The following is a 21,619-nucleotide window of genomic DNA, read 5'->3' on the forward strand; positions in this document are numbered from 1 at the left end:
ATTGTTTGTACTTTATAAAATATTTCTGTTCATAGATGTTCATTGGGGGTTTCATTCACTCTTTTAACAATATAGTGCAGTTTTGTACAGATTTATATATAGCATAGTATTTAAAATCAAACGAAAACAAGTTTAAATCACAAGAAAATGAAGTAAGCTATGTACAAGAATTTATTAATGTAAGTGAACAGTTACTACGACTAATTTACATCTAGAAATCGATCTCTATAAACTTTTTCTCTATGGTTGGAGTTCAGCACAATGTCTATCGTTGGGGCCAGGCGTTTGATGCGTTGTTGAAATCGATCCCGATCCCGTGCGATCTCCTGCCAGGCGCCCTTGCGAGCGGCGCGATAAGCAAAATCCCACGTGTGCATGACATGAACTTTTGGTTTTAGATTGAAACGCACCTATAAGTGAAAAATGAAATTAAAATGACAATACAAATTGATGTGTTCCCCCAACAATATTTACCTTCTTTGTAAATTCTTGATCTGCATCCTGCTCTTGGCTGTCGAATTTACAATCATCCGTGTTGTCCGTGGAATTGAAATCAGCTTGGTCATCGAAATTAATGCAATCATCCGGCAGATTGCTGTCGTCCTCGAAGCAGATGAAGCTGTCATCGCTACATTCGGACATGCTGCGTTGTCGTGTTATTTTGCAGGGTGTGTTTTTCGCAGCCGTTGTCCCCATCCCTTGACTTTGGTGATCCGACGTATCTTTGAGGTCCGTGTCGTCCTCGAAGCAGATGAAGCTATCATCGCTACACTCGGAAATGCTACGTTGTCGTGCCAGTTTGCAGGATATGTTCTTAGCAAGAGTTTTTCCAGTACTTGCACATTGTTGATCCGACATATTTTTGAGGTCTGTCTCGTCAGGATCGTGACAAGTATCAAAAGTGTCGTACTGGGGATGCATATCAATAAAGAAATAGCAAAACGATGGCTCGGTGCTCCGAGCAAACTCAATGCTTGTCATAGCCGAATTTGTTGGCATTTGGCAATTGGATGTTGAGCATTGATTCAGAGCCGACTGCACTCGATTCACCACGTCCGCCACAAATTGTAGCGAGTACATCGCTGCCACTAATGGCTCAGGCTGCAAGTTGTTTAGAACCGAACCCGATCCCGATCCCTCCTCTGAAGATGATTTGTCCATCATACGCGACATCGTTATTTCAGAGTCCTGGACTGAAGATGATGAAGCCGTTGTTGTCTGGGAACGTCGCGTTGGCGCCGCGCACCGATAATGTTCGTGTATTGGCGAACTCATGATTCCAATCATTCGAAATAGATGCAACAAATAGTCAGGCAGTAATGTAAAGATGATTGACAAGTAAATGTTTTGCAGCTCCATTAAAATAAATAATTCTCTTATGTGCTTCTTGAGTTACTTCGTTGTGAGAATCCATTTTCTTGCGTTTGGTTATTGTTGCTGATGTTAGATGCATTTTCGTTACACCCAAAGGGTATTATTCATCGCTCGTGTTTGAATAATCCATTGCTAAGCTATGACTGTGTTGTACATACATGCATAATCCAATGTTAACGATTTATATTATTGTTATTTATATACATACATCCACTTATGTACATACTATGAAATAGATCAGAACAGTTGCGAAATGTCAGAAGAGTTGAAATGATTCTTAATCCAACCGAATGTTAAAAGTTTCTCTACTAGATTGACCGTTTGAATATGTTTGTTTGTTTGCTGATTGCCAGAGTAAATTGCTCAATATATAACAACAATTAAATTCACACGTTTTCCACAAAATAAATTCCATACTTTTCACCTTGATTAAGTAAAAAAAATTGTGTATGATTGTATTGGTTTCCTTTCATGAAAATAACAGAGTTGCTTGCGGAATTATCGACATCACGTTTTCATTGCCCGCATAAGTTATTCGATTTATAACAACGATTATTTTAAATTTATCGAATATGTCATTGATAACATTGTGAGCTGATTTACAAAATATTTACAAAAGTGATTTCAAAACTCTCTCGGCTGTAAATTGGTTTGCAAAAATGGCAAGTCTATTCTATATAATTTAGCTGAAACGTTGATCTCTTTGTCCACTATAGTAAATTCATTTAATATGCAGTAGCTAAGAATAGCGATTGAAAATTACACAAAGGTAACAACTGACAGCCAAAAAAAATGTATGAATCTAAAAACGAAATAAAATTGAATGCTTCAAAGCTACATATCCGAAATAATCTTTCGCATTTATAACTAACTTGATAACTAATGGTTTTATTTTCTGAATAAAATTACTGCACTAAATTAAAAAAAAATATTTTTAAATAGACAATCTGGGTCTCGCTTATCTTTTAGTCTTTTATCTATTTATTCACTACACCCAAATTTAAACAGCTGTTAAGGTTCCACTTGCCAATCAAATGATTGCGATACGGAATTTATTAAGGGGATTCCTATGTTTGTCTTGCTGACCGTCACTAATGTTTAATAAGCAATCGATATACGATTCCAATACGATTTCGTCATTCTAGTTTGGCAACTTTCGTTTTTCTTGCATAAGTTAAAGCTTGGCACATTCAAAGTTCATTAGGTATCTGGCTGAACATTGAAGAAGTGCTTAATAATCATGCAGTGTCCGTTTCTTAACCGTTTCAACGCGAATTACTTGCGTAGTTACACCGAGGTCTTGTATCAATCCTATGGTGCATTTTGTCCTGTAGTTGGCAAAACAATTAATAATGCTGCTGAGAAAAAACTTTCTCTTACAACGACGACGTCAAGAAACGCAGTGCAATTTTCGTCGGTGGCTACAAGGTCATACTCGACAAAAAGCTATAGCGTTGACACCAATTCGAACTCGAAGCTGTATGATGTAAGCGGCAGTAGCAATAGTGACCATGGCAGCACAACTGCCACAGCAGCTGCCAACATTAGTCCGTCAAAGTCGACGTTTCAATATGAAAAGTTCTTTAATGAACAGATTTTGAAAAAGAAACGCGATCATTCGTATCGCGTGTTCAAGCGTGTGAATCGTTTGGCTGGAGATGGGCTCTTTCCTCATGCTCTCGAATATTCTGCCCAGTCGGAGCGACCGATTACCGTCTGGTGTTCTAATGACTACTTGGGCATGTCTGCCCACCCTAATGTGAAGCGAAAAGTAAAGGAGGCCTTGGAAATGCATGGATCGGGAGCGGGAGGTACGCGAAATATTTCGGGTAATTCGTTGCATCATGAACGTCTTGAGAGAAAGCTCGCCGAGCTGCACGAAAAAGAGGCTGCTCTCTTGTTCACCTCGTGCTTTGTGGCGAATGATTCTACGTTGTTTACGCTAGCGAAACTACTGCCCAACTGTCACATCTTTTCGGATGCTGGCAATCATGCCTCAATGATTCAAGGCATACGTAATAGTGGCGTGCCCAAGCACATCTTTCGGCACAACGATGTCGAGCATTTGCGAGAGTTGTTGCAGAAAGTCGACAAAGCCACACCGAAGATTGTTGCATTTGAAACGGTGCATTCCATGACAGGTGCCATTTGTCCACTCGAAGAACTGCTTGACGTGGCGCACGAATATGGCGCTATAACATTCATCGATGAAGTACATGCTGTCGGTCTCTATGGTGATCATGGTGCTGGAGTTGGAGAGCGCGATGGTGTGCTGGACAAAATGGACATCATCTCTGGTACTCTGGGCAAGGCATTTGGCAACATTGGCGGCTATATCGCTGGCTCATCCATGCTCATTGACTTGATACGTTCGTATGCGGCTGGATTCATATTTACCACGTCATTGCCACCCACTGTGCTCTGTGGTGCACTGGAAGCAGTCACCATACTGGCTTCCATGGAGGGAAGACAACTTCGCAATCTGCATCAAAGGAATGTCTCGTACCTTAAAAATTTGTTGCTTCGAGAAGGTACTCTAGTTTTATACTAATATTATAACTTTAAATTATTAATAAACATTATCATTTACTCTCAGGTTTTCCGGTGGAAGACACTCCCAGCCACATTATTCCTATCAAAATCGGTGATCCACAGAAATGTACGCAAATCTCGAATGTGCTAATGGATCAATTTGGACACTATTTGCAAGCTATCAATTACCCAACTGTTGCCCGCGGCCAGGAAAAACTTCGTCTAGCTCCCACTCCCTTTCATACTTTTGAGATGATGAATGTGCTCGTTACGGATTTGAAGAAGGTTTGGGAAATGCTTGAACTGTCGACCAACGTTCCACTTTCGCCCAATGGTTGCATGTTCTGCAACAGCGAGAGCTGCTGGCACAAAGATCATTCCCCTGATCTTGAATGTGGCATTCCGAATTGCCCCCGCTTGGAAATATCTGTGGCAGCTTAAAAAGCTCGTCCTATCACACAAAAATATTGCTTATCTACTAAAATTACTTCCACTAAAATGGTGTAATGTGCATGACAAAGAGAATATTGGTAATTGGTAATCTAAACTTGAAACTTAATCAAATAAAATATATTTACGTGCAATGTCATCGTGATGTTTTATTTCAATAAAATAAAATTTCAATCTAATCAATTATAACGGCAATTGCAATAATGATAATAATTATGCAATTTACAGGTTAGTATTCAGAAGATCAAGAGTATATCAGAAATACTAGAAGATTGTTTTCTAACAAAAAAATATATATAGTTCTCGCAGCAGATTAGACGTTCTTAATGACTTACGTGTGTAATTATAGGTTCGGTGTTCTAAAAATACATTATAAGACGGAATAGAATCATATTGATTTTCAAATTTTTGATTTGAAAGCGGCTTTATTTTTGCTCGTATTTTAGATATTCTTTAAAATTAGTACTTAAACTTTAACGATTTCATCATTACTTTTGCTGCGGCCCCAGACTTTTATGCGTGTTCCTGCTAAATGACATATTTGAATTAATCTCTATAATATGGAATGCTTTTGTTGTGATTTTAACATACACTTGTCAAAACTTTAAGTCCTTAATAGCCTGTGGTAAATCTGGCAGTTTTATATCTTTGATTTGTTGTGGAATGTTCATACTTTTCACTGCGCTCACAGCTCGCGCTGGTGCCGCCGAGATTCCAGCCTCTTGCTTAACTAACTTATTCTGTTCCTCAATGCGGGCCATGATATCATTCATGTTGGTCTGCAGCACCATGCCACCCATTACCAGTTCGGAGAGGATGTGATGAACGGCATCGGCATGAAAAATTAGATCCAACTCGCAAACATTCTCAAAACACTTGTCCAATGTTTCGACGAACACTTGAATCAAGTCCAGAATGCCTAACTCACTTTCTGACGAGTCAACACAGAACACAAAGTACAATGTGGCATAATGACGATATATTAACTTGTAATCCGATCCACCAATCAAGCTAAAAATCACATCAAGTACATAGTATATTGGAAATGTTCTGAATACTTCAATCGTTTACCTGCCGCCTTCCAGAAAATTGCAGACGTTATCATCGCGCTTCGAAACCAGTTGAAACGTCTCTTTGATGATTTGTTGTTGAAGGCTTTCATCCTAAGAGCGAAAAATACAGTTAGCATATTGCTAGGTAATCTATACATGATGATATTATTTAGTATTAATGTTGCCGCATGTATGTACATATTTAAAACTTTGCTGCGTTGCAATAAAATGCAAAACATATTCAAATGTATGTACATATGTGAATGAGCAATGCACTAATGTATGCACATCTTTAATTGTTTTAAATGTTCAACGTACAAAATATTGATAGAATTTCGATAATCGAGGCTTTCCATGATTATTAAACACAAGTATAGCTTTAATCATAGTAGAGATTCAATTTACATGTATAAACAAATTAAATTTTTTTTATAAATATTGAGCACTAGAGATGCAAATAGCTCGATAAATCTAACATCATCGATATTTTCCGCGAGCGATATCTGCTTACGATTTCTTATGACAATCACGAAAATTTACACTATATACGTGTGCACGATGACGAAACAACATTATCATGATTTCTTCATATATCACAGTATTTCTAATTGAAACCTTTTTGAATATCGTATAAAAAAAAATTAGGAAAGTACGGGATAACCTGACAAAATATTAAATTTAGATTTAAAAAATTTTTTATAAATATCAGAAAGTATTGCAGCAAAAAATGGACATGGTTTTTCCCCTTGGATTTTGACAACTATTATATGGGTAATTCTCTGAAGGATGTCGCGTGCGACCATCTTTTCATTGAAAAAAAAATATAACCTGAAACAATTTTAAAAGTAAGTAAAGGTTATTCTTATACATAGCTCTAGATGAGTACCTTAATTAGAGCTAAGAATGGTTTTAGAATTTTCTTTCTGTTTTGTTTTCTGTTCTGATAACTGCAAAAATTATATATTTTATCGTAAAACAGAACAAGTTTCTAAAATCAATCTTAGCTCTAAAAATAGTGGTAATACAAAGCTTTAAGAATATCCTTCACATATTTTTAAAATTGTTTTAGTTGATGTTTTTTTTAACTGTAAAGGTGGTCGCCCGTGACATTTACCAGAGAATTACCCATATGTAGTATATATTATATGTTTTAAAATAAGTTTTTATTTATTTATATTCAAACTATATGCAAAGATAAAGGCAATAGTGTATTATAGTCGATATATACCGGGTACTGCATAGAATGGATAAATATGGACCTTAGGAAGTTTATAAATGCGTATTCTTGGCAATAGAATTGTAAAACTTCATTATCGTAACAAAGCTGAGATGACAGTGACATAGTTAATAATGTTTACATCCTCTTAGCGGATTGTATGTGGTGTTAAAATTCAAAAATTATTTATTTTTGATTAAATATTCGCTTATGTATTGTAAACAAACGAATTTATGAAAAAACTAAATCCTTATTGATTGGCATCAAAAAATCCCTTTTCTGCGCCACTGATAAATGTAAGAAAGAAAGAAAAATTTCCAATCAGCAAATGTTGAGTACTTTAACAAGACAGTTTTGAAAATTAGTTTGTGTATAATATGTGCTGGAACTTTGTAGGATAGGAGATTGATTATGTACACTCAGATTATCAGCATATTTTACCGCTTTTGCTATTATTGCCATTTTTATTGAGGTTTCAATGGGTTCTTTAATCTAGTTCTATCTAGTATAATAGAAGCTTGATAGGCATAATATTTTTATCAATACCATTAATGGAAAATATTTTAATAAAATTATTATTGTTTTAAATTCAGCATAAATTTGCCCAAAGAGATGATGGGATACCCACATTTTAAAATTGTCGAGAATAAATATTTGTACATTACATCTCAGGATGTTTGTGAGTTTTTCAATTGATATGCCCACCATTTCGATCTGAGAAAATATATACATTCATAAAATTTCAATTATACGTTATACATATCTACGTGATTTTCAAAAGGGCAACATATGGCAAGTAAGTTCATCCGTACATTCTGTAAATCATATTTTATATTTAATATTTGATGATTGATTCCGGTTTTGAGTTCAACGACAGGAATCTATGTGGAAGACAATTATGTCCAAATGCTCTATAAACAATCCATCAATATACGCAATTCAACAATTGCAATAATAGATCTCTCCTTCTACTTATGTGCAGCGCAAATGATGGACTTGCAAGCACGCTTCGTATTGAGCTACTTCTATGGGCCCAATAAGTTGCCTTCGACAAAAGAAATGCTAGAAAATACAGTCGAAACCATGAATAAACGCTGGCAAGCGGAATACAAGAAACGAAAAGCGCAAGTGCTTGGAAACGATCAGGTAAATTACGATAATATTAAAGTGATGTCTTATCAGAACATTCAATGGTAATGGTTAAGCTGCAACTCAAAAGTAGCAAAAGCTTCCCTGAAAACTTGGTCCATTTTCGGGAAGACGTGTTTAAGATTGAAGACAGCGTAACATTTGTGCAAATAAACTAATTTGTAAAGGCTTAAATGTAATTCAATTTATAGTTGCGCTTACCATGAATGAAACCCTGTTAGCTAAGACAGCAATTATGTTATTAAAAATTTAAATTTAAATAAATAAATCTGCTCTTACATTAAAGCTAGCTATAACAAGTAAGAAAGCTACAGTCGAGTGTACTCGACTGTGAGATACCCGCTACCCATTTTGAATAAAAGCAATATATTTTGCGGTATATTTCTCAAAATATACCAAATATACTACAAAAATACTAAAAATATACCAAATGGTATATGTGGTATATCGATATAGTACCGCATTCAAAATATACCATAGACGGCACAATATACCAGATTGTCAGACAAAGTAACTAAGACCTCCAGTAAGTAGGCGTTTTTGCCCATACAAAAGAATTTCTTTAATAACTTCGACAATTTTTATCTGATCGCAACCAAATGTTCAGGAATCATAACTACTATAGTAATTATTGTATTTACCAAAATTCGTAACTCTAGCTTTAAAATTACGCTTGTTATTCGATTTTTTTGATTTTCGGGGCGGAAGTGGGCGTGGCAAAAATTTGAAACAAACTTGATCTGCGTGCAAACATAACAAATGCTGTCGAAAAAAAATTATAGCTCTATCTCTTATAGTCTCTGAGATCCAGTGTTTCATACGGACGGACGGACAGACACACAGACACACAGACGGACAGACGGACATGGCTATATCGTCTCGGCTGTTGACGCTGATCAAGAATATATATACTTTATAGGGTCGGAGATGCCTCCTTCAACCTGTTACATACATTTCCTGCCGGCACAAAGTTATAATACCCTTCTACCCTATGGGTAGCGGGTATAAAAATCATTGGCCAGATTCACTTGAAATTTTATTAAATAAGGTTCTAGTATATGAATGACACGAAATACGAATTCATTCACTATATTCATTATTAATGTTCGCCCACTAATAATCACTGATGATATTTACATAAACTTTTCATACTGATAATTTTCAGCCATCTGATTAACATATTGCATAATAATCAATGCTCTTGACCACAACGAGGAAAACACTTTAAAGTGTAATTCAAGTCAAGCAATAATTAATAATGTAATAAAGACAAAAAAGAATAATTAATTGTATTTGCTTGCAAATAAATATTATTCATGTTGTTGATAAGATTATTTAAATTTATGAAGGCAACAATCTGAGCTTAAGGCCGGATCCTATAGTCTTGGCGAAAACGAAATGTAGAACAAACCACATTATCTACATTTGTGTAAGATTAAAGCTCAGTGCACGGAAAAGTACACACTATGCAAGCTCTGGCACAGATTAAAATTGGCATTCAATAACAAGTGTTGAACCCGCTTACACTCCGCCAACAATAATTAATTTAAATTAATTTTGAAAATGAGTTTGTGCATTATAGGTGCTGGCACAGCGGGACTTTGCTGTGCTCGACGTGCTTTGGAGTATCAGTTGTGTCCTACGGTTTTTGAACTCTCAACCGATATTGGGGGAACTTGGGTATTCAACAAAAATGTTGGAACAGTTAATGGCATTGATGTTCACAGTAGCATGTATGAAAATTTACGGTAAGTATTGATCATGGTAAATACCGTAAACAAGTTTTTAATTAGATGACTGTCTCGGTATATTGTGTTATTAAAAAATAACATCTTTGACAACTGGACGTTGAACTTACAGTTGTTTGCACAAAAATAAATCAAATTTTTCCTTAATGTTTTCACATGTAATCAGAGCAGTCTGCTACTGATAATTATAATAAATATGAACATAAGGTTAAGCTCGAAGTGTTAATTTAATATAGTTTTCTTTATTATTTATGACTGTCTATGTATATGTTTTCAGCACCAATTTACCCAAAGAAATAATGGGATACCCGGATTTTAAAATTGGTGAAAATAAATATTCATATATTAAATCTGAGGAGATTTACGAGTTTTTAAATCATTATGCGGAGCATTTTGATCTGAAAAAGTATATACAATTTAATTCATACGTTATACGTGTTTTGCAAAAGAACAACATGTGGCAAGTGAGCTAAGCCGTGTACTCTCTAAAATAACTTTAAATAAACATTTTTCAATATTAATTTATTGCAGGTTATGGTGAAGAATGTTCTAACAAACAAGCTACAAGTGCAATATTTTGATCATATTTTCATCGCGAATGGTCATTATAATACTCCCAATTATGCCGACATTCCAAACGCAAATTTATTCAAGGGAAATTATCTACACAGTCACGATTACAGATCCAGCGCAATTTTTGCTGGTAAATACATATGCACATCTAATATTTATCCGTTACATTTTATTATTTGATACTTTCAGATAAAACTGTTCTTGTCATTGGCGGAGGACCCAGCGCCTTAGACTTATCGAATATTATATCGAAATCGGCCAAACACGTGACGCTCAGCCATCATGTCGTTGGTATTTCAAATTCGATATTTTTGAAAAACGTTGCGACCAAACCTGATGTCAAGGAATTGGATGAGTATGGGGCTCATTTTGTTGATGGATCTTACGAAAATTTTGACACTATATTCTACTGCACTGGTTACAAATACGCATTTCCGTTTTTGAGCGTAACGACAGGAATCTATGTCGAAGACAATTATGTCCAAATGCTCTACAAACAATGCATCAATATTCGCAATCCAACAATGGCAATAATAGGTCTCCCCTTCTACGTATGTGCAGCGCAAATGATGGACTTGCAAGCACGCTTCGTATTGAGCTACTTCTATGGGCCCAATAAGTTGCCTTCGACACAAGAAATGCTAGAAGATACAGTAGGAACCATGAATAAACGCTGGCAAGCGGGATACAAGAAACGACAAGCGCACATGCTTGGGGAGAATCAAGTAAGTTACGATTAACACATACACATAATTAGATTTTGGACTAATTGAAAATCTTTCTTGTAGATGCACTACTTCACGGAATTAGCAAATGAAGCAAAAATAGAAAATATTAAACCTGTAATGGCGAAATTACATATCGAAAGCACCAATTGCTTCAACGAGAATTTACTTCATTTTCGCGAAGACATTTTTAGACTTGTAGACAGCGAAACGTTTCTAAAACTTAATTAAGATTTTAAATGTTTTCATGAATTTTTCCTCGGCAATAAATGAAGAACGTTTTTCAACTTTGATCCCTATACTAATTCACTTAAGTCTAAATTTTAAGTTATTTGTAATAACTTGGTTTTATTCAATATTAATTTTTACAGCCGCTTTTTCTTCATTAAGCGATTTGTACTCAGTTTTCGTATTGACGCACTCATTAATGACTGGTGAAAGCGAATTGTTATTCGGTTTAGAGACATGATTGTAGACAGCCATCGCTTGTGCAACAAATCCGGTAACGTCTCCAGGATTCGATGGCAATATCATTGTGTTATTCGTTTTTGCCAATTTCTTAAAAGCTTCGATGTACTGTTCAGCCAAAGTTAAAGAGGCAGCACTTTGACCGTCCTGAAAGTACATTATGAAATTCCATTCGATTTTCCAAGTTTTATATTATATTTACCGTATTCGCCAGAGATTTTGCTATAGCTTGAAGACTACGAGCTCTAGCGTCTGCCACGGCGATCATAGCAGCTGCTTCGCCGCTAGCCTTGTTAATGTGCTCCTGACGTTCGGCCTCTGCGAAAAGCGAAGAGTTTTTATTAATGGGACTTCAGGTGAATGAAAGAAAACAACAATCAGTTGTGCTCGATCCGATTTGACATCTTTGAGAAGTATTAATCACCCTTGCTATACTTAGGCTCTAAAGGGTAATAGCTAACAAATGTACTGAATCTAGTTGTCAATGTCACTAGGATATAGAACTTTACACTAACGGACTGCCGAATAATTACATAAGCATTGCACTTACCAGAGGCTAGAATCCTTGACTTTCGTTTACCCTCTGCAATATTGATTTCAGCTTCACGGACTCCCTCGGACTCTAAAATTGCTGCTCTTTTTCTTCTCTCCGCTTCCACTTGCATTTGCATCGCCTCATGAACTCTAGTTGGTAGCTGGAGATAACATGACGCAATAACTATAAAACACATGAAATTATTGCAGTTTTAATTAACGCTACTTACGCGAATGTCACGTATTTCATAACGCAGACAGGCGATGCCCCAAGCTTCACTGGCTTTATTTATGGAATCCACAATGCTTACGTTCAAGGATTCTCTTTCGCGAAACACCTTGTCCAATGACATTTTGCCAAGCTCCGATCGCATCGTCGTTTGCGCCAATTGAGTTATTGCGAATTCTGGATCCTCAACGCCATAGGAAGCTGCGTAAACAGAAGCGCTTTGTTTTATGTAAATCAAATGGGCAACAATTCAAGGTGATCTAACCTCTATAGGGATCAATAATGCGCAAGTAAAGAACGCCATCGATGCTGAGCGTTACGTTATCGGAAGTGATGGCGCTCTGTTTGGGAACATCTATCGCAATTTCCTTTAAGCTCTGCACATACTTAATTTTATCAGCGACGGGCACCAGAATGTTAAGCCCGGGATCAAGAATTCTATGAAATCTTCCCATTCTCTCTACAACCCAGGCCTTGAGGAAATTGTAAAACTTCGGTTATTTAACATTCAAAACAAACATACAATACGTAATTAGGTGTGCATGTGTTTGTTATACCTCTTGTTGTGGCACAAACATGACTATTGTGTTCATTGGAGTTGAGGCCTTGCTTCGCGATTGCGTTGAAATGCATGAGCCGGCAAGCAAAAAGTCTTGCTGCAAAACGTGTTAAATTAGTAAATACACAAAGATGCACATAGCATGATATTTGCACTCACCTGTGGCAATAATCTTCGCGCCGAAAACAGTAGCCTGGACATCTCCGAAATACTTCAGTTATTATGAACTTTAGACAAAAACTATATATATAATAATGTCGAAAACATCATATGTTATTTGGCACAGGGTGATTCCGCTGCAAAGAAATGTCATACTGTCAATAAAAAATACGGTATTTCTTTTTTCGATTAAATATATAACGCATAATTCTATTAAAATTAAATTAAATATTAAAATTTAAAATGAATTTTGAATAATAAGATTGAGTAAGAATGTTTTTACATACTCGTGAGGCAGATCATTATTATTTTAATATTTTAGTAAGACATCGATATCGCTGCGATTAGAACCAATCTAACCGAGTATCGCGAATTTGTTGTTTATACATTTGAGTAATTTCTTTCGCAAGCGATCACCGTACTAACAAACACACCACAAAAATCAGTTAATATGAATGTAGAAATAGTAGAAAATACACAAATACTACAAAGGGTAAATAGTATTTTAGTATTTAAAATACACAATTCGGTCACTCTGGGCGGTAGACGTGATGTGTTTCAATCGATTGCTACACACCATGTGTCTATTGCCAATATACGATTTCCTAAAGTTGTTAGAACATTGAATTTTAACGACTTTAAATAAATAATTATAATCAAATACTACAAACTATTTAAAATACCTTAAAAATAGCAAATTATTTTTGTGTAATTGTCAAAATAACAGGCTCCTGCTAAATTAAGTGGTCTCCAAATTTCTAGCCAATCTAACCAAATTTGGCTAGAAAATAGCTAAGTTGGCAACACTACGCACAGCGTACGTCACACAGTGCTGCCAACTCTTCTGGTCATAAAAAAGCTAAAGTAACATATGAAAAAAGATAGAAACCGCCAAAAAATTAGGATGATAGCCAAAATATAAATCTACGTTAGTAAAACAATATTTTTATTAATTTGATTTATTTATTAAGTATTTTTGAGTAGTAAATTTCGTCAATCATGCCCTCTTCTGTTGCACTTTGCTCTGTGAATCTTTATAGCACCGCCATCCTGAAAATTGTTCCCGCACAACAATCCTAAATGGTCAATGGGGGGTGACCAATGAATGCGTCGCTATATATAAAGACAATGCCATCTCTTGCTGGCAGGTTTTTGCAGAGGCAGACGGAACAAACGTGAAAATCACAAAGTTTAGCATTATAGATGGATTTGCAATATTTTCAAAAGCATTTTTGATCATCGGCTGCATCTAGAGTTAACCAATTAAAACGTCACACACGATCGTTTTGGAAATTATGAAATACCCAGATGGTCATGTACATATGTATAAAACTAGTGAAAATCAATAAAAAAAAAGTAAAGATCTTTTGGCATATCGATGTTTTTATTACCATTGCAATGCAAAAATACTGCAAGGTTTTAAAGTGTAGCATCGTAAAACATAAAAATATACAAAGGTACCAGATATTTTTAAAAAACTAAAGCTCCGTCAGTTTTGTTTTGAAAATACCTATAATTCCCGCTAGCCGCTAGTTTTAAATTTATCCCGCATTTTGCTTTTGAAAACCGTCAGATCTAGCGGGGAAATAGTGAAATTGGCAATTGACAATTGTGACGTCGTCACACACTCAGTTCAGTTTCAGATTGTATGCGAAACGATGAGCACGATCATATTTCGTTGCGCTGTGCTTTCATTTGTATGTTTCTTTGTATCTGCATGCTCGCCTATATTGGTATGTGTATGCATGTGAAGTTTTGCAACATGCAGTTGCATCGCAGACATGCAGGTAGTGCATGTCAATTTTGTTTTGCCACGACGAAAGTCTCGAAGCTGAAGACGACAGCAATTGCTTGTGTCTTAGATGTTTGCAGTTCAATGGTGCCTGCACAAGGACTGCGTTGGCTCTGCTGATGGTTTGCAAGCCGTACACATTTTGCTTTTGTTTTTAAATGCGATTTACATTTATATACCCGCCATCCATAGGGTAGAAAGGTATTATAACTTTGTGCTGGCAGGAAATGTATGTAACAGGTAAAAGGAGGCATCTTCCACCCTATAAAGTATATATATTCTCAGAATCAACAGCCGAGACGATCTAGCCAATTATCTAGATCTAGAAATTAAGAAAAACCGAGTGTTTGGCTTTGTGAAAATGGATTAAAGTTCGCGATTTAAAAAACCACTACTCATTGTCGATTCAATTACATACATAGTATAAAACTGATGGGATTTGATATTTAATGAATGAATCGGTCAGTCACCCAATTATTAATTATTTATTAATAAACAAATAAAAAACTTTTGACATATAGTATTCAACATTTTAAAATTAACTAAAATTTTGGTAATTAGAGATCTGTTCGCAAGTATGTTAGTTTCGTATTATCATTGGGTATTGAGCGCGAGCAGCATTGATCTATGGACTTTATTTTATTATTTTGATTAGTTTCTTGAATATAAACTGTCGGTATTGATGATTCCAAGTCGGTTTGTGAAAATACATCTTTTGATATTGCCATGCGTCTAAAAAAAATGAAGTCAATTGAAAATAAAACAGCACACAGAAAAGATAATCCTCCGAGAGAAAATGCAAAATCTGAAATATTGTCTGATAATTGTTCTGCGGTTCCAAATAATAATAATCCTAAAATAAAAATATTTAGAAAACAATTATTTTTTAATTGTTATTAATGGGTAGTTAGCATAATAATAATTACCTTGTATCGCAAAGAAAATAACTCCAAAGCACAGAAAAATGTTCTCAGACGTATGATAGTTGGTCTTCTTTTCAATAAATCTGAAACGTATTAAAATGTGTATTTAAATTCACATAATGTTTAAAATAATGTTTTACCTCGTCAACAACAGAACAGCGGATACAAATGTGAATCCCATTATAGTTAGTATACTAAATTCGTCAGATTCTTTTGACAATGAAATCGAATTCAAAAGCGTCCATTCTCTTAAATTTTTTATATTATTCCTCAACATTCGGTCAGAATATGTGTCAGCAAGTTTTTTCAAGATGAACACGGACACACAAGCAATCTACGAAAAGTATTAAAAGTTTTGCTTTTTACTAGTATAAAGACATCGGAATCCAATAACAAATACTTTAAAGTGTTTTCTACTCAACAAACTTTCATTACATACGGAAATTTTTGTGAGTCAGTGTGGGACCATTACATACAGCTTCAGTAAACAAGGTCATGTGTAAAGCAATTTAGAGCATTACATTTTAAGTTAACTCCTATGAGCTTTAATGAAATGTTTGGTATAAAAAGATTCACTAACCAGTTGTAAGATTTTAATAAAAATACAAGCACAATACTTCATTATTTTTCAGTTTTAATAATATTGTACAATACTAGACACCACGAGACGAAAGACTTGTTAAAGTACGACTGATTCAATTTGCATATAAGTAATGACTTTGTGAGTATGGGAAAATGTTGTGGGTGTGTACTAAAGAAATATAAATTTTTGAGAGAATTGATAATTGCATAATTATTTAACCATACCATATATATACATATGTGTGTATTATATATGTAGTATTACACAAATATTTCCTTTATTATATATTTTAATAGAAGATATTTGTCGTTTAATAGCTGATATTTCCTTTATTTTCCAACAATAATATAGGTACATTATACTTTATATATTAATACATATCCTATTATTTTGGTAGGTATTTCAAGAAACGCAGTTCATGTGAGACCCACACAGCAAAGCTCAGGAGCAGCAAAGATCCAGATTGATGGGCTGTAGCTAAAGGCACAGGTACATAATTGAGTAAAGTGGTTACACCTAATGTGGCTTGTGTCCAGGCCATAACCATTGCAGCATTTATTGCCCAACGGGCTCTTTTTGGCAACTGCTGACGTCTCGTCAGTATCCATAAGGCAGATATTAAGGAAACTGTTGAAATACCCAGTATCCGATGATTAAACTGAACAGTTGTTGGGTTCTCTGTTATATTTTTGTGCAATGGCTTAAATTGCAATATATCATCAGGTATCCAATTGTCGCCCATTTTTGGAAACGAATTATAAACCAATCCAGCATCTAAACCGGCGACAAATGCCCCAGATATGGCAGTCAAAAAGACCATTCCCTTGGTTAAATGTGACAAGCTTTTAATATTAAGAGCCCGCTTTCCTATGGCCACAACTTTATCTCCGGGAATTAGCTTAGTCAGCGCATTCGATAAGAATAAGCTGTATAGTACGAATGCTGCAGCCAAATGCGAAGCTAGCCGATATTGTGAAACGCGCGGCACATCGTTTGGATTATCAAATCGGTTTTCTAGGCCTGATTTTACCATGTACCAACCCATTAGTCCTTGCAAACCAATTAATGTACCCAGGACAAGAACCATTTTTTTGGTTTTAGCACAAAAATATCCCTTTTTCCAAAAATATGCTGCAGGTACTAAGAAGAAAGCTCCAATGGCACGACCCCACATTCTATGAATATATTCCATCATATATATGAATTTAAATTCTTCCAAGGTGATGTGTGCGTTTTTCCTACAAAATAATGAATTGATCAATCAGAAGGACATGTTAATAAAGAAAAAACAATTTACATTTTGAATTCGGGATATTGCTGATACTTCTCAAACTCTTTTATCCATTCTTCTTGATTACGCGGCTTGTGTTCACCCATTAGCTTCCATGTGACCATCGACAGTCCCGACTCTGTTAATCTTGTTACACCACCTGTGATTAATAAAAATAATCTTCGATTCATGACTACTGATTACATGCACATTTTTATTTACCAAGTCCTACAGCTACGAATACCATGCCGCCGCATCCTAAAAACCATTTTCCAACTGTACGATCCGTCTTCGGATTGCTGGTATTTAAGGCAGGTGGTCGCGATGGAATATGCTAAAGTTTCAATATTAAATAAATACTTGAATGTTATTATCAAATAGTTACTTTAACATGCGGAGTCTCCACTACAGCCTGCTGTAACCGGCGACTTGAAAATTGCACTTTTAGTTGCTTGGATCTCTGACACAGCACCCGCCACATTGTTCGGAGAGTTTATTAGATTTTGCAAAATTAATTATTCACAATTATTTTATTTAACTTGAAAAAATATTTCATTTATATTAATATTTTTATTTTGCAGAAGTTATATATATATTCTTTCGGAGGAGATATCGAAATATTAATATTTTATCGGAAAGTATCGACAACAATTTGCGCCTTTTTAATAGTAATTTCTTAAAATACCAAACAGAATTCGTATATTTTCGACAGAAATAAGTACATTTTGAAATTCAACTTTGGTTAGACTGGTAGTATCGGCAAAACTTGTAAAGGCTTCCTACTACGGAATACTTAGATCCGAAATTATCAGCATGGAAAATGTTTTAAATAAACAGTTTCTGAAGCTAAAAGAAGCTATGGATGAAATTTTGGAGTTGAAAAACAACGTACGTATTATTCAGTATTCAATTAGACGTGTCTTATGTGCTATTGATTACAGGGACACGTTTTTGAAGTGAAGCAATCATCCGCTGCTTTAATGTTTGTAGCTCTCAAGCATTCTAATCGAGAAGTTAAAAGAAACATTAAATCAGGTAGAGATGAATTACATTTGGAGAAGTCGAAAGTGGACCTCAGCAGATTGCACTTGCAAAATCTTTTGTATGAAGTCAGCCATCTAAAGAAGGAGATCGTTCGTTGTCAGAAATTTAAAAGCCGCGACTCGTACCTGGAATTGTTATCGGACAAAGAGTACTCTAATAAATTTTGTAATGGTTCTGAAGATATCTCCAATATGACGGATCACAAGACGCAACTTTATCGCCTGGAATGCGAACTAAAATTGCGAAAAGAGCTGGATAACCAATACAGTGGTCTGCTTACATCAAAACAAGAGTTATTACAAGATAACTTAAATCAGACGCAAAGATATCTCTCATTTGCTCCAGCGCTTCGCACATTACTTGACTCTACAAAGCCGTTGCACGATGCTCTGCAACTGTCTCTTGATGTTGAATGGAAACTAAGCTCTATTGTGAAATATCTGCCACGCGCATTGTATATTTTATATCTGAACCTTGAGTCCTTGCAGCGTGCCAACGATAAATTGTTAATTAAATCCGAAGTTGTGGGTTTCGAGAGTGATGTCCAAATGCAAGGATTGCTTTCGGAACAAGACATGTCGTTAACGGAACGTCGCTATTTTACAGAAGTTAATAATACTCCTGAGAGTAGGGTTAACAATGTATTGGAGCGTGCTCTGAAAGCTCATCCACTTCACATCCGTTTGGTTGTAAGTTGAACGATATTATTGCAATTTCGGGTGTTTAAATTGTTTTTTTTTTTTTAGATGGAAAACCCAGACAAGTCCTATGAACTGGTGCTACTAGTGCGGTATTGGGGATTACTCAAATGTACAACAGTGCGGGCGGAATTAAACAGCGTAACTCCATCAAATGTTCAAGGGTTCGTAATATATTACGTTAGTGGTATTAATGTACTTATTCTTGTGTTATATATATATTGCAGAGATTCAAGTATGCTGCAAAATCTTCTTGGACATTTATTTCCTGACGATTTGGGCAATGAGATTCCCGTACCAGGCATTGAGCATGAAGTATAAGAACCTTTTTCTATTGACCACATTTCACATTTGTAAATTAATTTGATTTTTGTAATTGCAGTTACAAAATTTAAAATTTAGCACCGAGGAATGCATGGAATATCTCAATCAGAATGGATTTGGTAAGCCGTATTGTTGGTTACAAAGTATGTGCTCCATAGCAACAGTGAACAAAAAAAAGATATTTAGACATGAACTTAACTTGCACAAATGGACGCTTGATGTTTTCAACCGTATTTCCAAACGCTGGCAATCTTTGATGAGATTAACGCAACAAGTTCGAGGACTCACATATAAGGATATCGATTTGTACTCTTTAAAAGAAAATATCTATCCAGAAGGCTTGTCGTGCAGTCTAGTGCAGTGGACAGTTATTTCAACGGAGGAATTCAACATACAGAATTCAGACTTGATTACGAATTTGCCGACTGAGAATGGCATTACATATACCTCATATCGAGCTGTAATTGTGCGCGGCTCTGCCAAAATGGAATGCTTTATTAGAATACCAAGCAACTATCCCATGGAAATTCCGCTTTGGATTTTGAGTGTGCATTGGAATGGTCGACGCACGGCTATGAACAGCTCGGCTATCAAGGCAAGCAATTTATCTATCATTTGGTTAAATATAACATCTAATATTTGTCATTTACATATTCAGATGATGGAATTCTGGACAAACTCTCTGCGACCTGAGCACTTGGAAAAAAAATCATCGGCTGCTTTACGCGCAGCTTTTCCGCACCATTTACAGTTTTGATATATTTCTCGAAACCGAAGGCTCTATGCAGTCCACAAGGGAATATAACAAAGAAAAACCATACATTAGTGCATTCACCAAGCGCATTCGCTTGCGTCCATACAGATATGTCACAAAAGGATCTGTGCACACATTTAAGCAATAAATTGAACAATATATGTATGACTCTAGTTTATATATTATTGCGTGAAACATTAACAATTTTATAAATTTATTCTTGTTTAAGCAAATAGCGGCCACATAAATACAATGGCTTTTCTATGCGGTTACTGAAACCCAATTTTTTTGTGAGGCCGTTGCCGCCAAGGAGCCCGTTGGCAGCGTTGAAGTGGTGCTGCTTTCGTTTACCTCGCGATTCTCATCCGGCATTACTTTATCCACGACATGCTTGTGAATTAGTCCATCTTGGCCCAAGAAGCAAACGGAGTATCCATCGTACCAAGCCTCTTGGTCTTTAAGCACTTCTTTTAACTGCCATACTTTGTATTTCCAGAACTGAAACATAACCTTTAATCCAGAAATACCTCTTACACGCCATCTAATCCGAATTGTTTCATCTTCTGGATGCTTCGTGATTTTAAGTACCTCGAATTTAACATAGGCATATTTCAAATGACCCACTGTGCGCAGAATGGCAATCTGTTTAACATAGTGATAAAGGCCAACCGTGTGTTTGCCGGTAATGTTATTTTCAAAAATGAGGTTTGGACTGTAGATGGAGTAGTCTAGCGGTTCCACAAACAGCTTGGGCAGAGTACTTTGTAGCACACTGTAGGCGCGTTCCAAGCCTTCCCGGCTTTTGTTGGGCTCATTGTTTTGTGTTGGACTCGAGCTATTTGGGTTTGTCGCTTTGTTTTCCTGACTATTATCGAACGCAGTTCGGGCAACACTGAATTTCTGCATCGAGGGAAGTGTGGATTTACCAGATACCACTTCATTCACGTAAAGTCGCTTCGCAATAGATATACATGATCGTTCTCTGTGATACCATTTACTTAGGCACACAATTCTCGGTCCACGCATCATTTTGATAAAAATATTGTGTGCCTTGCAATTATGTGGAAAATAGTTACATATGTTTTCAATACACAATTCTTTTTTCTGTGTATCAATTTATTTCTTTGACTTCGGAAACGCACTATTTAATCTCGATAAAATCATGCACGTCTTATATGCAGCAGTTTTTTGTTATTTTTTTAGATATTTTTCAAATTTAATATTTTCGTTTAGGTTATCAAATCAAATTGCTCGAAAAACAGCTGTTAAAGGTTAAAGGAAATCCAATCGATTGTCATCTCGACAGCTGCTGTGTATTTATCGGTAGGGTTGGTAAGGAGCTCATTAAGCTGACCATGATGATACACAATTATCGATAACGGACAATTTAAAATTCTGCAAATTAAGTAATTGATTGGTGAACACTTCCTATATTAATATATTTTAAGTGTTTTTAATGTGTT

The 21,619-nt window shown here is 35.7% G+C and overlaps 9 protein-coding genes and 1 long non-coding RNA gene across 14 annotated transcripts; 4 read left to right on the top strand and 6 right to left on the bottom strand.

The window, feature by feature from the left end:
* The first annotated feature begins 87 nt into the window (after positions 1 to 87).
* Positions 88 to 559, top strand: LOC132793841 (uncharacterized). The gene is made up of 2 exons (XR_009633152.1): positions 88 to 179; positions 258 to 559. It is a non-coding gene; the product is annotated as an uncharacterized LOC132793841 (long non-coding RNA).
* On the bottom strand, positions 156 to 1,828 carry LOC132793836 (uncharacterized). Of its 2 annotated transcripts, none has more exons than XM_060803941.1 (3): positions 1,601 to 1,828; positions 475 to 1,517; positions 156 to 410 (listed from the first exon to the last, which is right to left on the bottom strand). In XM_060803941.1, exons 2-3 carry the CDS (start codon positions 1,357 to 1,359, stop codon positions 201 to 203), a joined length of 1,095 nt encoding a protein of 364 aa, XP_060659924.1. In that variant the 5' UTR covers positions 1,360 to 1,517; positions 1,601 to 1,828; the 3' UTR covers positions 156 to 200. The 2 variants fall into 2 exon arrangements, with proteins under 2 accessions (XP_060659924.1, XP_060659925.1); XM_060803942.1 differs by having other exon boundaries at positions 1,583 to 1,828.
* A 687-nt stretch (positions 1,829 to 2,515) lies between these two features.
* LOC132793834 (5-aminolevulinate synthase, erythroid-specific, mitochondrial) lies at positions 2,516 to 4,505 on the top strand. The gene is made up of 2 exons (XM_060803939.1): positions 2,516 to 3,905; positions 3,971 to 4,505. The coding sequence occupies exons 1-2, from the start codon at positions 2,615 to 2,617 to the stop codon at positions 4,345 to 4,347; spliced, it is 1,668 nt and encodes a 555-aa protein (XP_060659922.1). The 5' UTR covers positions 2,516 to 2,614; the 3' UTR covers positions 4,348 to 4,505.
* A 242-nt stretch (positions 4,506 to 4,747) lies between these two features.
* LOC132793838 (AP-3 complex subunit sigma-2) lies at positions 4,748 to 5,864 on the bottom strand. 3 transcript variants are annotated; one of them, XM_060803946.1, is made up of 4 exons: positions 5,727 to 5,864; positions 5,428 to 5,519; positions 4,948 to 5,367; positions 4,748 to 4,884 (listed from the first exon to the last, which is right to left on the bottom strand). In XM_060803946.1, exons 1-3 carry the CDS (start codon positions 5,793 to 5,795, stop codon positions 4,953 to 4,955), a joined length of 576 nt encoding a protein of 191 aa, XP_060659929.1. In that variant the 5' UTR covers positions 5,796 to 5,864; the 3' UTR covers positions 4,748 to 4,884; positions 4,948 to 4,952. The 3 variants fall into 3 exon arrangements, with proteins under 3 accessions (XP_060659929.1, XP_060659928.1, XP_060659927.1); XM_060803945.1 differs by having other exon boundaries at positions 4,748 to 4,881; positions 5,727 to 5,863; XM_060803944.1 differs by having other exon boundaries at positions 4,748 to 5,367.
* A 3,396-nt stretch (positions 5,865 to 9,260) lies between these two features.
* On the top strand, positions 9,261 to 11,070 carry LOC132791321 (senecionine N-oxygenase). Of its 2 annotated transcripts, XM_060800191.1 has the most exons (5): positions 9,261 to 9,521; positions 9,799 to 9,985; positions 10,053 to 10,224; positions 10,284 to 10,819; positions 10,883 to 11,070. In XM_060800191.1, the coding sequence occupies exons 1-5, from the start codon at positions 9,337 to 9,339 to the stop codon at positions 11,048 to 11,050; spliced, it is 1,248 nt and encodes a 415-aa protein (XP_060656174.1). In that variant the 5' UTR covers positions 9,261 to 9,336; the 3' UTR covers positions 11,051 to 11,070. The 2 variants fall into 2 exon arrangements, with proteins under 2 accessions (XP_060656174.1, XP_060656175.1); XM_060800192.1 differs by lacking the exon at positions 9,799 to 9,985 and having other exon boundaries at positions 9,503 to 9,521; positions 10,883 to 11,067.
* Positions 11,071 to 11,114: 44 nt separating this feature from the next.
* LOC132791322 (stomatin-like protein 2, mitochondrial) lies at positions 11,115 to 12,890 on the bottom strand. Its single transcript, XM_060800193.1, has 7 exons — positions 12,769 to 12,890; positions 12,608 to 12,706; positions 12,316 to 12,523; positions 12,052 to 12,251; positions 11,838 to 11,982; positions 11,490 to 11,605; positions 11,115 to 11,434 (listed from the first exon to the last, which is right to left on the bottom strand). Exons 1-7 carry the CDS (start codon positions 12,808 to 12,810, stop codon positions 11,168 to 11,170), a joined length of 1,077 nt encoding a protein of 358 aa, XP_060656176.1. The 5' UTR covers positions 12,811 to 12,890; the 3' UTR covers positions 11,115 to 11,167.
* Positions 12,891 to 15,117: 2,227 nt separating this feature from the next.
* On the bottom strand, positions 15,118 to 16,261 carry LOC132793972 (uncharacterized). The gene is made up of 4 exons (XM_060804162.1): positions 16,064 to 16,261; positions 15,624 to 15,817; positions 15,487 to 15,566; positions 15,118 to 15,413 (listed from the first exon to the last, which is right to left on the bottom strand). Exons 1-4 carry the CDS (start codon positions 16,103 to 16,105, stop codon positions 15,118 to 15,120), a joined length of 612 nt encoding a protein of 203 aa, XP_060660145.1. The 5' UTR covers positions 16,106 to 16,261.
* A 113-nt stretch (positions 16,262 to 16,374) lies between these two features.
* Positions 16,375 to 17,962, bottom strand: LOC132789297 (cytochrome c oxidase assembly protein COX15 homolog). Its single transcript, XM_060797223.1, has 4 exons — positions 17,722 to 17,962; positions 17,559 to 17,670; positions 17,364 to 17,496; positions 16,375 to 17,304 (listed from the first exon to the last, which is right to left on the bottom strand). Exons 1-4 carry the CDS (start codon positions 17,815 to 17,817, stop codon positions 16,452 to 16,454), a joined length of 1,194 nt encoding a protein of 397 aa, XP_060653206.1. The 5' UTR covers positions 17,818 to 17,962; the 3' UTR covers positions 16,375 to 16,451.
* A 105-nt stretch (positions 17,963 to 18,067) lies between these two features.
* On the top strand, positions 18,068 to 20,321 carry LOC132789296 (THO complex subunit 5). The gene is given in 7 exon segments (XM_060797222.1): positions 18,068 to 18,224; positions 18,278 to 19,069; positions 19,127 to 19,242; positions 19,306 to 19,393; positions 19,461 to 19,997; positions 20,061 to 20,105; positions 20,107 to 20,321. Coding segments are annotated over 7 exon segments (1,851 nt in total). The 5' UTR covers positions 18,068 to 18,149; the 3' UTR covers positions 20,305 to 20,321.
* A 4-nt stretch (positions 20,322 to 20,325) lies between these two features.
* Positions 20,326 to 21,440, bottom strand: LOC132789298 (uncharacterized protein C6orf136 homolog). Its single transcript, XM_060797225.1, has one exon. It carries the CDS (start codon positions 21,183 to 21,185, stop codon positions 20,418 to 20,420), a length of 768 nt encoding a protein of 255 aa, XP_060653208.1. The 5' UTR covers positions 21,186 to 21,440; the 3' UTR covers positions 20,326 to 20,417.
* Positions 21,441 to 21,619: the final 179 nt, after the last annotated feature.

The sequence above is a fragment of the Drosophila nasuta genome, chromosome 3 (assembly GCF_023558535.2).
Source record: "Drosophila nasuta strain 15112-1781.00 chromosome 3, ASM2355853v1, whole genome shotgun sequence".
Taxonomy (NCBI): Eukaryota; Metazoa; Arthropoda; class Insecta; order Diptera; family Drosophilidae; genus Drosophila; species Drosophila nasuta.

Coding starts and splice junctions, on each gene's coding strand:
- LOC132793836 (XM_060803941.1), bottom strand. CDS start 1,359: ATGGAGCTGCAAAACATTTACTTGTCAATCATCTTTACATTACTGCCT. Junction 411..474: donor ATCAAGAATTTACAAAGAAG/GTAAATATTGTT, acceptor TTTCACTTATAG/GTGCGTTTCAATCTAAAACC.
- LOC132793834 (XM_060803939.1), top strand. CDS start 2,615: ATGCAGTGTCCGTTTCTTAACCGTTTCAACGCGAATTACTTGCGTAGT. Junction 3,906..3,970: donor AAATTTGTTGCTTCGAGAAG/GTACTCTAGTTT, acceptor ATTTACTCTCAG/GTTTTCCGGTGGAAGACACT.
- LOC132793838 (XM_060803946.1), bottom strand. CDS start 5,795: ATGATTAAAGCTATACTTGTGTTTAATAATCATGGAAAGCCTCGATTA. Junction 5,520..5,726: donor CGAAATTCTATCAATATTTT/GTACGTTGAACA, acceptor TTTCGCTCTTAG/GATGAAAGCCTTCAACAACA. Junction 5,368..5,427: donor AATTTTCTGGAAGGCGGCAG/GTAAACGATTGA, acceptor TGTGATTTTTAG/CTTGATTGGTGGATCGGATT.
- LOC132791321 (XM_060800191.1), top strand. CDS start 9,337: ATGAGTTTGTGCATTATAGGTGCTGGCACAGCGGGACTTTGCTGTGCT. Junction 9,522..9,798: donor AGCATGTATGAAAATTTACG/GTAAGTATTGAT, acceptor ATATGTTTTCAG/CACCAATTTACCCAAAGAAA. Junction 9,986..10,052: donor AAAAGAACAACATGTGGCAA/GTGAGCTAAGCC, acceptor AATTTATTGCAG/GTTATGGTGAAGAATGTTCT.
- LOC132791322 (XM_060800193.1), bottom strand. CDS start 12,810: ATGTCCAGGCTACTGTTTTCGGCGCGAAGATTATTGCCACAG. Junction 12,524..12,607: donor TGTTTGTGCCACAACAAGAG/GTATAACAAACA, acceptor AATTTCCTCAAG/GCCTGGGTTGTAGAGAGAAT. Junction 11,606..11,837: donor GTCAAGGATTCTAGCCTCTG/GTAAGTGCAATG, acceptor CGCTTTTCGCAG/AGGCCGAACGTCAGGAGCAC.
- LOC132793972 (XM_060804162.1), bottom strand. CDS start 16,105: ATGAAGTATTGTGCTTGTATTTTTATTAAAATCTTACAACTG. Junction 15,818..16,063: donor TTATTAAAATCTTACAACTG/GTTAGTGAATCT, acceptor TACTTTTCGTAG/ATTGCTTGTGTGTCCGTGTT. Junction 15,567..15,623: donor GCTGTTCTGTTGTTGACGAG/GTAAAACATTAT, acceptor AATACGTTTCAG/ATTTATTGAAAAGAAGACCA.
- LOC132789297 (XM_060797223.1), bottom strand. CDS start 17,817: ATGTGGCGGGTGCTGTGTCAGAGATCCAAGCAACTAAAAGTGCAATTT. Junction 17,671..17,721: donor TGGAGACTCCGCATGTTAAA/GTAACTATTTGA, acceptor TTGAAACTTTAG/CATATTCCATCGCGACCACC. Junction 17,497..17,558: donor ATTCGTAGCTGTAGGACTTG/GTAAATAAAAAT, acceptor TATTAATCACAG/GTGGTGTAACAAGATTAACA.
- LOC132789298 (XM_060797225.1), bottom strand. CDS start 21,185: ATGATGCGTGGACCGAGAATTGTGTGCCTAAGTAAATGGTATCACAGA.